Raw genomic sequence first — 13,733 nt, forward strand, 5'->3', positions numbered from 1 at the left:
AAATGTATAAAATTAAAAAATATTATGGACATACAAAATCCATTCCACATGAATTAATCATGTTTTCAAATGAGTAAACATAGAAAACATGTTTCCACAGCTAATTAGGATCAACCTGTAAGTCACACATGCAACCTACACAAATCATATTTAAGGAAAAATAATATAAAATGTGTTTACAATTGTTTTGAATTAGGCAAGGGTATGCATAGTCCAAATGAGTGGAAATTTCCCCCATTCAACTTGTCACGAGGGACCAGAAGGCCTGAAGTCTTCTGCCTTCCTGCGATGTATCTGGACAAACGGCATCTCTGAGACTGAGTTACATTAGCTGCAATGTGTATTTAATTACATCTATCCATATTATTTCTCAGTATAGAAATTGGAACATAAAAGTTGCCATTTAAAAACTTAAAACCCTTTTTTCTATATTTAACATCCTATACCTTGACCTCTGACTACAAAATCCACTAAAAGATTTTAAAATGAGTAATGTTGTTTGTGAGTAAAGAACTTATAATATTCATGACACCTGTCAGAAATATATCCTAAAGCATAAAAGAACCAAAGTGCCTTTTGACTTATAAAGTCCAAGTGGTTATAACTTGAACATACTTTACTACCCACTCATGAGGACATATTTTTGCATACACTAAGAAATAAAAATAGTCTACAGCTAGGCTAACAGCAGAATAAAAAATAAACAAATGGGGGGAGACATCTCATAGTAGACCTGATCTGATTTAATGCATAACAACTAAACTTAAGGGTAAGTGCTGGCAAGTGCACTGCCTAATGCTCTGTCTTGTACTGTGACACTTACTGACACTTTTCTTCAGTCAACACGTCAGGATAACTGACATCACAGTCAGGTACCCTACCATTACCAGTCAGTTACAAGATCTCGTCACAAAGGTGTTTACACTAAATGACAATTTGAAACCCTTCCATTTCAAAAAAAAAAAAAAAAGAGATTTATCCAGATGAAGTGAGTCCTCTGAAAAGTAATCAGAGAATCATATTTAAAGAGCAAGATTTGGAGTACTATCTTTTAGCAAAACCTCAACTTAAAAGTCTCTTAAAAGTCTTAATAATGATTCCTTAAGGAGTATGTTTGAAAAGAGGGGGGCGGGGGAGGAGGAAGGAGGAAATAAAAGACAAAGGAATACACCAAAACACTAACTATGGTGGTCTGGATATTTGGACCATTCCAAATGTTTTTTTCTACTCTCTGTTCTATATTTCCCACAATTTTATTTAGTATTCATGTATTATATTATGGTAGAAAAATAGTTTTCTCTAAAATAAAGCATTCAAGAAGTTCATGTTTAACCATGAAATGGTTAAGGGAAAGTTGTATGGCTGAATTACATTTACTAGGCAACTGCATTTTTGAAAAGCAAACAAATCCTAGCAACACTAACTTCCTATTATACTTTATAAAATTTCCCTTTCTCTGAATTAATCTTAGATGAAAATTCATTATGGGACTTAAAAGTAGTAGAGAACGACCTACAGATGTGACTATAAAACAACACTCTGAACACTGAAAAATACCAAAGTTAAAAGGTACAGGTCAGGATCAGGATAAAAAAAATATTTGCAAGGGTGGAAAAATCATTGTGATACATACAGCAGGCAAAGGATTAACACTAAAAAAAGAATTCCAGTAAGTCAATAGGAAAAAGACAAGTAAAACCTATTAAGAAATGACAAATGAAATGTACAGCAAGTAACAGCAAATAAAATGCAAATGGCCTGTTAGGAAGGTCATCACCAGTTTGACCCAAGAGCTGGGACCTGGGCAGCTGGAGACTCCCAACCCCTCCCTTGTACATGGAATATGTGTTCCACTTGCCTTCCTGGCACTAGACGTTGCCCAAGGACACAGCCCTGAGATAAAAATGTGCTGCTGAGACTACCTGGACTGGGTACGTGACCAACTCCAGTTACGTTACCAACTCCAGTTACGTTTTCTATATATACTTTAAAAGATTCTGGCTGCCGGGTGAGTAAAGATACTTGTCTTGCTGACGCCCAAAGCAAGCATCCTAAGTTCCTTTGCTGACTAAACCTGCCACCTACCACTCTGGAGTGATCTGCCTGTTCTTCTCTCCCTCCTGTCCAGGGAAAGGGGGCCAGTTTCTGATTTCAACTGGGAGTCTCTCCCATGGTTCCCCTCCAATCTCATTGACTGGCCATGTGTTCCCCATCTCCGCTGAAGTGCAAGGACCAATCTACTGCTTTCTAGATTATACATCCAATCTCACAGCTTTAAGTAACATCTGCAGGCTGATGAGTCCCAAATTTTTATCTCTAGTCCCAACATCTTACCCCCACTCCAGACAGTTTAAAACCAAACATTGGAACATTGCAATGGTCTCCCTAAATGGTATTCCTGATTCCTACCTTGGACCCACTTAAGTCTACTCTCAACCCAACAGTCAGAGCGATCCTTCCAAAATATAAATCAAATCAGATTAGATTAATTCTGTGATCAGAACTCATGTAAGTCTTCCTCTATCCATCACAGTAAAATCTAAACTCAGTACTATGACCTGCAATGCCTCACCTGTTTGCCCCAATCTCTACCCCACCATAACCAGCCGGCTCACTCAGTTCTAGCCATGTTACTCTCTGTGCCATTATTCCAAGCATGTTCCCACTTCAAGATCTTTATATTCACTGTCCCTCTTCCTGTTCTTTCCCCAAATATCCATATGGCTCTTCCCTCACATTCTTCAAGTTACTGCCCAAATAACACCTTATCAGAGACAAACTTCTACCGATCCACTCAACCAGCTTCACCCAGAGCATTCCCAATATCCCTTGTCCTGCTTTATTTTTCTCCATTGTCCAGATCACCCCCTGATATGTATGTATCTATTGTTTTATCATTTCATTGCCTGTCTCTTACCAAATATTAAGCTCCATGAAGTCAGCAATTTCTATATTCTGTTTATTCTATATGCCTAAAGCCTACAGGATACGTAGCACACAGAAGATACTCAACAAACATTACTAAAAAGAAATTAACGAATAACAGACATAGGAGACATTCCCACAGCGAGCCTTAGCAGCAAGAGGGCAGCTGCATATGAAGGCAACAGAAGAGTTAAAGCAGCACAGGCGCCACAGGAGGCAAAGGTCCCCTAAGTCCCGCAGACTCCCAGAACCACCTGGGAGGAGGGCTGTCATACCAGAACAGCAGGTAGTAAGGGCAAGGCCTTAGAAATAGTGTTCTGTGGTAGTCACGGCCCTTATAGGGGGAAAAAAATATTAAGTGATAGGGAAGAATAATAACTTACCACAGAAAAACCTGGAAGACACCCTCTCAACCAAATGATCAAAATAAATCAATCAGCAACTGGACAAATAAACACTATATGCTTCCTAATATGATACACTGAGAACACAACATAACCTCTATGGCATTCCTGCCCAAAGCACACAACCTAACTCTAATCACGAGAACACACAGGAAAAACCCAATATTAAGGATATTCTATGAAAGAACTGGCCTGTATTCTTCAAAAATGCCAATGTCATGATACATAAAGACTTAGGATCTGTTCTAGATTAAAAGTGACTAAAACAGACATGACAACCAAATGTAGTACATCATGGATTTTATTTTGCTACAATTGACATTATTGGGATAATTGGTAAAATGTGAATAAAAGTATTCTATCAGTGCTGATTTCCTGACTTTGATACTTATTTGGTATGTAAGAGAATGCCCTTTTTCTTAAGAAATGAAAACTGAGGTATTTTGTGGTAACGGGGGGATATTATGTCTACAGTTTACTCTCACAGAAGTCAGAAAAATAGCAAAATGTTACCATTGGGGAAATCTCAGTAAAGAGAATATAGGAATTCTTTGTATTACTCTTATAACTCTGTAAGTCAGAAATTATGTCAAAATAAAACTTTTAAGTAAAAAATTACATAAAAGATTAAAAAATTAGGAAAACTCCTTTTAATATATTACAGTGACTCCTATTTCAGATTTTAAAAGATTATAAATTCTCCTTTCAAGTTCAAAATTTAATAATTAAGAAAGAAGAAACTATATAACAGCCCTAAATTTAGAATGTAATTTTTAAAATACTGTTATACATTCCACTGGACTAACTTTAGACTAGACTTTTTCTACATCTAAATTTCATTTAAAAACTGGAGATAAAAAAATGCCATGAAGAAAAAAATACATAACACTAACCATCAAAGAAATACTGAGGTTTCCACATAACATTTCTGTTTTAATTATTTAAAAACACATTTAGCGTGGGGGGAGGCTGAAAAGGGTAAAGTGGGTCAAATACACGGTGATGGAAGGAGACTAAACTTTGGGTGATAAGCACACAATACAATATATAGATAATATAATATTATACCCTTGAAACTTATATAATCTTATTAACCAATGTCACCCCAAACTTAAGAGTTAAAAACAAAAAAACACACATTTAAAATTAACGTAATCTGAAAAGCAACACCCATCATATTTTAAGGATTCAGTATGTCTTATATCAATTGAAACATCATGGAGTATTATAGAAAAATCTTAGAATACTACAAATGTAAAAGAGTTGATTTTACTTATTTAAATGCAGTGTAAATCAGCAGTTTTTAAAAAGAGAAAAAACAAAGCAAAATTACCTTCATGGACTGTAATGCCACAATTGTCACACTGAATTATTTCATCAGCATCTTCGCTATTATCTCCAAGACAAACACAGCAAATCAGAATATGGTCCATTTTTTGAGAACTCCAGTTTTGACTCTTCTCAAGAATCAGCGAGTCCTATTATTAAAATATACCACAAAATCACATATTTAAATTAAGGGGTAACTTCAACAAAATTCTCTTTTAACTATTTTATGCATTTCCAAAATTATGGTGCATTCTCCATTCTTTTAGTAATTTCAGAGTATGCTACGTTTGGAGAAGTACACCTCTTTGTCAAGACCCTATAAGTGCCCTCTAATTTTTTAACTTCTCTGAAAGTCCCATATTCTCCCTCCTCAAGGAAATGAAAAAAGTAAGCATACAACTAACAACTCTACATCTACTTTGACATTCTACATTATAGTCTGATCCCTTAAAGTAGGAGAAAGGAAGAATTAATCCACAAATAATTATTAACCCTATATATAGGTTTAAAAGTATAAAACATTAGGTTTCTACTCTTCAGAAACTTAAAATCCTACCTAGGGGAGACAAGACACACATATATTAAACAGGAAGAAATCAATTCAAGATAACACAAAAGCAAGTATGTATGTGATGGCATAGTTACAGACTCTCTAATCCTTAAGTGTATAAGAGGAATTCAGAAGTTCCAGAGTCATCAAACTACTGGATAGATACATAAGCCCCTACTGAAGTATATTCTGTGAATAAGGGTATAGAAAACCATCTAAAAAAGGATCTAGTTTCTAGAAGAGTCAGATCACTCTATTAGGTTTATGTCAGAAATTATCTAGTGTAAATTGCTAATAAAGGTACCTGGCTAATTGTAAAATAAAAGGAAAAAGATACGTTAATAAACATAAAGATAATATTTCAAGAAAATGAACAGTTTGCTTTTTTAATTTAAACCTTCTGTATTATGGATTTAAATTTTAGATGATACGTTAACAAGACAATGATTCTCGTCATATTTAACAAATTTGTCTTAGTATTCATTACCTATAATAAAAAGATGACACTTGAGTCTGTATATTTTCATTTAAGAACCTAATCACATTCAGAAATAAATTAATAAATCAGTTCCATGTCATATAATCATTAACTATAGTTTCATATTAACTTTTTTTAATATTCTTTTAAATTGACCAATATTGATAGGTAACACTTAGAGTCATCATTTCAATAGCAATTGGTGACATCTGAATGATACTTGAGTGTCACAATTAATAACACTTTCAATATATTTCTGTGTAATACATCTAAACTTGCAGTTGATCTATAAAGTAAATCAGAAAAGAATGCAAAAGTCAAAAAGAATATATGCCATTTCTCTAGAGAATTCTAGTACTTTAAAATTTTGTATTTTGCTTCTTTTGTTATAAAACCAAATAGTTTAGGGGCTTTGGACATGAAAAGCAAATAAAGATAAAAACTTCCTGAAAAGAAAACTCATATTTTACAGGATTTTGGTACAGAGAGCAAGACAAAAATCTACCCAGATTTTCATCCCATTAGCCATGCTTCAATGTAACATCTTTTGACTTCAAGCCAAAAGCTTTTTAGTTTCATTCTCAGCTCTCATTTAACAGGTGTTGAACCTTGAAGGTACAGTTTTCTCATCTGTAAAATGGGATGATAAAAATCATACCTACCTCAAAAGGTTGTTGTAAGAATTAACAAGACAATGTGTGCAAGAATATTCCCGAGACATACTAGATACTCAATAAATGTTCATTCCCATTCTTCTTTCCTCTGTATTTCTTGTAGGTGGTTCAAGAAGAGAAATATAAGCTGACCATTTATTACACTGGGAAATCTTCCTTGGAACCCCAAAAGAAAAGTCGTAAGCCTCAATTAGCACAACCACTTTAAACAACTTCCCATGGTCAGTCCAAATAAGACGTTTTTCTTAGAATACTACATGGAGGTTAAAAAAAAAAAAATCACAGGCTAGAAAAAGACCAAATGAACAACCAGAGTTGGATGACTGAGAGGCTACTCTGGTTTATGGACTCAACAATATTTCTCTGGTGGAATTACAACTAAACAGGCCTTGAATAAGGTTTACCCATGTGGGAAACAAGTAAATTTTTATGGATCAGAAAAATTGACATCAATAGGTAGCTCTAATTCCATTATTTTCAAATTTTTCCATTTTTATCAAAAAAACATAAGTAGCTAAATTATATGTCTACACCAACTTCACTCCACACATATTGTCATTTAGAAGCAGGAAAAAAAATTAACTGGTATTTGTGACACTCTGATTCCCATCATTAGATACTCCTGTTACAAATATAATAATGAAGAGAGAAACGGGGGAACTAGAACTCTACAATATTTCCCAACCAAATGGCTGACTGATTCCATGGGAAAATCCAAATAACACTCTCTTAAAAAATTATGCTCAATTGTCATTAATAGATCAAACATAAGTTTAGCACACTTATAATCAGAATATAAAAGCCAATTCAGTATCAATTTTATCAGCATATTTCTAAAGCTGTATATAATTTTTCGAGTGTCTGCAGAAAAAAGTTACGCTAAAGTTTTTACCACAAAATATATCATTTTAGAGTATGATTTTTACATAAAAATAGAAATCAGAAAGTGGGTTTTGAACGGTTCAAGAGTACGACCTAGAATATAACTTTAATATTATAGAATAACTTAAAGGACTCTACTGGTAATTACAAAAATAAATGGGACACTATAGTAATAAATTATAGTAAATTATTTCATTTTTCCCTTGGGATTTAAAATTTATACCAAAATTGATAATGTTGCTCAATATTCTCCATGGATCTAAAATATATTTAGTGTTTATTTATATATGTATTCCACATAGATGATTATAAATAATATACCCAACAGGATAAATTCTTTTAGAGTTGTACATGCTTTTAATAGAATGAAATTCCAGCACTCTTCATGTAAAACCAGAACTAAAGGAATCCTATCGCCCTAAAGAGAGAAAAAAAAAATCAACATACAAAGAAGTCTGACCAATATTTCTTCCTGTTTTTCTTTATAAGGTTAAATTCTCAAGAATCTCAAGTAATTTTTGAACAGTTTTACAAAATGATTTTTTTAGGCCTTACAGCAATTTGTTTTATTTTGAAATGTGTAAAAAGGCAGTTGATTAATAAGTAAGAAGCCCTTAACACAAATGACTATTTGTAAACTTTGGCAAAATGTTTACATTTTAATTAGCAAATCAGATAACAATTGCCATTTCCTCACAAGACAAGACATCTAATCCATTTAACATTAACAGAGCCTTTTATTAAAACAAATCAAACAAAAAAAATACTTCTCTCTGAAATTTCTATTAATATGATTTTCTGTCATATATTAATTCTCATCCAAAGCTCCAGTTTCAAAATCCTAAAAATGGGAACCATTTTCTGAAAATGCTACATAGCTCTACCCAAAAAATTTACTTCAGAAAACTACAACTTTAGAAAACTTTAGAAAACTAACTTTAGCGAATCTTAAAGCTTCAAGATAAAAGTTTGAAAAGGACACATGATCATATTGAGGGGATTGTTCAAACTGCGCTAAATTCAAAAAAATGCCATAGCACCGACAAAGGCAAGTGTCCACATGCAGAAAATGTATTTTATCCAATGCCCAATTCTAGAACAGTAGTTCTCAAGGTGTGGTCTGGGAACTCTCCTTCAGGGAGGTCCACAAGGTAAAGGCTATTTTCATAATAATACTAATGTAATTTGCCTTTATCACTCTCTCATGGGTGTAAGGTGAGGTTTTGAGTTTTAATTTGGAACTGTAAATATCGATATAACCTACCATATATAATAATTGGGATCCTCGATAATTTTTTAAGAATGTAAAGGAGTCCTGAGACGAAAATGTTTGAGAACCACTGCTCTAGAGTATTTCAAGGCCTGTGACATAGGTATATTAAGACCGTTAAAAGTCAATAGTTATAAAAGGCCCCTGATCAAAAAAAATATCAAAGCCTCTAAGAAACTTCAAAATTACTGAAGTGCCCAGGCATCATTTATATGATACCCAACATCATTTCCCTACCTAGAACATGACATAGCAGCCAAGAAAAAAGTTCTATTATATATTTCTAAAGCCACATTTTTAGCTATCTCTACTACAAAGCAGTGTTTGAAAACTTAAAAGTAAAAACAGAAAAACAAAACTTCAAATATAATAAAATATATATGTATTAACTAATGGATACTTGGCAAGGCATAACTACCTAAGATAACTAGGAAAATAAGATACAAACATTGGCTATAAAACAGCAAGGGTTACGTTTAGTCATCTTTTTACAATTTGATATCTAATTTGAGTAACATTTAAATAGAACTAAAATCATCAGAAATTACTGAAGAATTCAAGTAACAGTCTTGGGGGGCAAAAACCATTATCAGGCTTTCAGGTAGATTATTATTGAGGGAAAATTTACTTTCTATTAAGTTCTACATTTCTGTATAGGGTAGAGCAAAAGGAAAATTAACAAAAATTAACAAGAGGAATTAATTTAGCTATTTAAGAACAAACAAGGCACGTTTCCAAGAAATGCTCTGGAATCTCATTCCTTTAGGATTGGTAACCTAAATATATAAAGTCCCATTATTTATTAAAGTTATTTCTTGTAGAAAAAAACTAAACAGCACATGTGGCCTTTAAATGCATCATAAAAAATAGTCTATAACTTCATAAGCAATACGTTATGTATTACAGATTATTAACAGATGGCTAATGTACACATTTTATGCAGCAAATTTCTAAACATATGGAGGTATTCCCCACACCTTAATACTCGTAAATCTAACCACTTTGGCTCTATCATTAGCCAGCCTACTTTTTGTGAATGTCAGGCTAATAAAAATGAAGAAAGTGATGCTGCCAAAGGTGAACTTATTCAATAACTATAGAGTACTAAGTGCTATAAAACAGACTGGATACATACCTAAATCAAATAAGAGCAACTGGTTTTTCCATACTTCTAATTCCATAAATTAGCATTGGGAATATGCAACTGCCTGTGCTACAAATTATAAGTATTGCCGTGTTTCCCTGAAAACAAGACCTAGCCGGACAATCAGCTCTAATGTGTCTTTTGGAGCTGAAATTTATATAAGACCCGGTCTTATTTTACTATAATATAAGACCGGGTCTTATTTTACAATCAGACCTGGTGTAATGTGATGTGATGTGATGTGATACTGGGTCTTATATTAATTTTTGCTCCAAAAGACGCATTAGAGCTGATTGTCTAGTTAGGTTTTATTTTCGGTGAAACACGGTATATTATATTCCAAATGACAATTTGCCTTTACCTAAAGGTAAGAATTAGGATAGGACTGGAGGCAAGCAATATTCTTCCTGTAAAAGTGGGCAAACTAGAAGTTAAACAATGTTTATACTATAAAATATAAATTGCTGTTTCATCTCTACTGATACATAAACCCTCACAGACTGCTACATATTATATGGGTAAAAAAAAAAAATCACCTAATATCATTGTGTGTCAATAACATCCAATGAGACCAATGATACATTTTTTTTTTTTTTTTTTTTTTTTTTTTAAGGAGGGCACAGCTCACAGTGGCCCATGTGGGGATCAAACTGGCAACCTTGGTGTTATCAGCACCATGTTCTAACCAACTGAGCTAACTGGCTACCTCCACCAAATTTTTAAATGAAACTTACTTAAAGTAGATAATCACTGCTATATAAAACTTATAAGCAAAAGAAATGTAAGAAAACAAAGCATAAAAAGAAAATTTTTCTACCAGTTTAACCTATTTCAGTGATATGGAAAAAAAAAAAAAAAACAAGTGCTTGGTAAAGTGAAAAAAGTAAATTTTTGTGACTATAAACACATTAACAAAAATGACAGACTTAATTATTATAGTTCTACATGTGATGTAACAGATACATCTACATGTGAGAAGACAACTCAATCTTTCTTTTGAAGAAAAACATATACATAAACACACAGACAGAGACACAACTGTGTTTGACTGAAGAGTCTTGACTGTTGCATATCAGGCCCAATGGATAAACCTAACTTTCGGCAGTAGAACTTCAAGTGGAAGAACTGAGTCATTACTGTAGTTTTATGATAAAAATGTTTGTTTTATGACAGAAATGTTTGGTTTTTTTTGTAGAGAGAAGTTATTCACTAAATATATGTGAACATATAGTTCATATTTACTCCCACACATCTAAAGCAAAGATTCAGTGACTACTCAGATGATGGGTGCTACAACTGGTAAAGGAATTAATCTTTTAAATGAGTATCTAAAAGTCTGAGGCAATCATTAAGCTGTTCGTTGCCCTCCTCTAAAGTATTCTAGAAGTCTAAATTTTTATGTGGATATGGACATAACTACGTTGAAAGAAAGGGGAACTTTTTCATAATCCACTTATCTCCATTCAGCAGTCCTATGAACCAGGGGGTAAGAAGATAGAAAGGGGAAAGGAAAACCCTACCATTTCCCAAGTCTCTGGATATAAAAATATTTCTCTAACTATATAGACTGTGAGCTCCTTGAGGACAGTGATTGTGAGCTCCTCGAGAACGGTGACAAACAGCAGATACTCAATAAAGGTTGGTTGACCAAATGAACAAAGCTATAGTTAGGGCGCTCATCCACTCCCATCTCTGTCTATAAATAGGATTCAAGTAAGCTACTTAATGTAAGGAGTAGAATGGTTTACAGAAGAATTCCCTTTTCCCCAGACAGACAGATAATCATAAAAATTGGGTTGGTCTACCTCATTGCTCTTGCTTTGAGATAGTGTCAGGCTATCATTGGTCAGTTCTTCATCATCAGCACTGTTTCTGCTAAGAACTTTACTCTTCTTCTTCTTGCACCCCCCTTCACTGGCAGGGCTGCTATGATCTTCATCATTGCCTTCATCATTCTCATCCTCATCACTCCCACTTCCCTCATCCTCATCATCTTCATTGTCTCCATCGCTTCCTTCTTTCTGAGATGTAGATCGTCCCTTTCTCTTTACTACAGTAGGTCGCCAATCATTGTCATCTTCACTATCATAGTCATCCATGTCGTTCAGTTCTTCCATAGATACGAAGTCCAAAAGTGGTCGATTTCGACGAAGGTTCCACTTTTTTGGCTCACTGACTTGTTCCTCTGTAGTAGCTGTTGTAGTGGGGGCTAAAGGAGAGGTGTTCACAGCAGGAGGACTTGTGGCTGGTGTGGCAGCAGCAACAGAAGCAGCCACAATATCAGAGTGCGTTGCTTTTTCTTTCTCCTTCTCTCTCTCCTTCTCTTTCTCCTTCTCTCTCTCCTTCTCTTTTTCCTTTTCTTTTTCCTTGTCTTTCTCCTTTTTCTTTCTAGGTCTTTCTCCATTCTCTTCTTCTTCCTTCTTTTCCATTTTAATTAACTGTTTTTCTGTCGACAGTATTTCTTCCTCTGCAGAATTTTTAAGTTGTTCTTCTTTTACTTTAATATCTTCATTCAGTTCTTCCTCTAAAATATTTTCTTCAGAATCACTACAGGAACCTTCTCCACTGTCCTTTGAAGGATCTTCACTTCCATTACCACTCCCTTCAGAATCTGTTGAAAATATGAGAAAAAAAAAAAACCACACATATGTATATACATACACACACACACACACAACGCTGACAAATGAAACCACCAAAATTTGTGAATAACTTGCAAAACAATATAAACAAATTTAAGTCAAAGAATGGTAGACATTCCCAACCTGATTAAATAATAAATCAATGAAGTTGGTATAATGGTTTTAGTTCAAAATAGCACTAATGAAGATGAAAAATGTAACTAAATTAACATATGCTTTAAAAAGAGGAGCACTATTTTGTGTCATACAGCTCATGCTATATTTGATACTATACAGGGCAATTTTTTTCTAAAAGTAAATGTGATTCTTTTTAAACTGGGCATTTGATTTTTAACTTAATGATAATGTACACCAAAATCTTCTTCCCTTACATCTTCCTTTCATAAACTGTATGGACTTATAAGCATTGAGTATCCTTCAAAACAAGAGAAATCTGGCCTAAAAAACTTTGTTTCATTTATTCTTACTTTACTCAGTAAAAATGAGCATAGATATTTATGACAGTCAACTTGTACCACATCCCTAACATACCAATCAATTTTAGGAATACAAAGTACACAGGTGAGGAGAAACAATAGCAATGGCACAGAAAATGGAAGTTGCAAGAGAAGTTATCAATTTTCCTTCTTAGGATACCATTCATATCAATAAAAAAATCATTTAAACTTTCAAAATCCTAAGCAGTAACTGCTATACCCCCTACAATGAAATAAATTAATGATTTTTTAAAAAACTAATCCATCTTGGAATGAGCAACCATGGTAGTCACTGAAAAAGACAGGCTGAGTACATAAAAAGTTCATGCAGGACCATAAGCTTCCTCGCAAGTTTCCTCCATTCCTGCCTACGGCAGTCCAGGCTCTCTTAGCCCAACACTACTCAATAAGCTTCTAATTCTCTCTAATCCTCTTTACACCTAATCAAATAAATACAAATCTAAAATATTTGGGGAGAGGGATAAAGAGGAAGAGAAAAAAAAGGGGAACAGGAGGAAGCAGGAAACAAACCAGTCATAGTCAAGTCATGGCCAAGACCAATAGCAAAATGTGTCAGGTGATGGATTTCCTGCACCTATAACCAAGAAAATGGTAATAATAAATGGTGAAAAAAGTCCATGTTTCCACACCATTTTAATTTCTGTTACTTCAACCAGCCTTAGCCTCTGTAAGTAACAGTACATTAAATGTAAAGAAGATTGTCTGTAATTAGTACCTGGTGTTTAAAATATCTCAGAAATCCTTTATAAATGACTGATTTAAAAAAAAACAAACAAAAAAAAAAAACCCTGCAAATTATATTTAAAAAAAGGGTACCATTCAGCAGATTTTGACTGACCTTATAAAATCATTGTCAATCTCAAGATTATCATGCTAGTACCCACAGCTTATTCAGGACTGTCCTGAAAAAACATTCTCATCCTAAACAACCTCACATA

The 13,733-nt window shown here is 33.8% G+C and overlaps 1 protein-coding gene across 8 annotated transcripts in view; it reads right to left on the bottom strand.

The window, feature by feature from the left end:
• PHF14 (PHD finger protein 14) overlaps positions 1-13,733 on the bottom strand; it is a gene marked incomplete at its 3' end in the record, with an annotated part of 188,844 nt that overhangs the window by 155,103 nt on the left and 20,008 nt on the right. For 5 of the 8 annotated variants that reach the window (XM_081079227.1, XM_081079229.1, XM_081079225.1 and 2 more), the window contains 2 exons: positions 11,462-12,267; positions 4,663-4,807 (listed from right to left, as the gene is read on the bottom strand). In XM_081079227.1, the coding sequence (XP_080935353.1) occupies positions 4,663-4,807; positions 11,462-12,267 (951 nt within the window). The remainder of the gene's footprint in view (positions 1-4,662; positions 4,808-11,461; positions 12,268-13,733) is intronic. The other 3 variants (XM_081079231.1, XM_081079230.1, XM_081079232.1) reach the window with 1 other exon arrangement.

Source organism: Rhinolophus hipposideros (genome assembly GCF_964194185.1).
Source record: "Rhinolophus hipposideros genome assembly, chromosome: 18".
In the NCBI taxonomy this organism is placed as follows: domain Eukaryota; kingdom Metazoa; phylum Chordata; class Mammalia; order Chiroptera; family Rhinolophidae; genus Rhinolophus; species Rhinolophus hipposideros.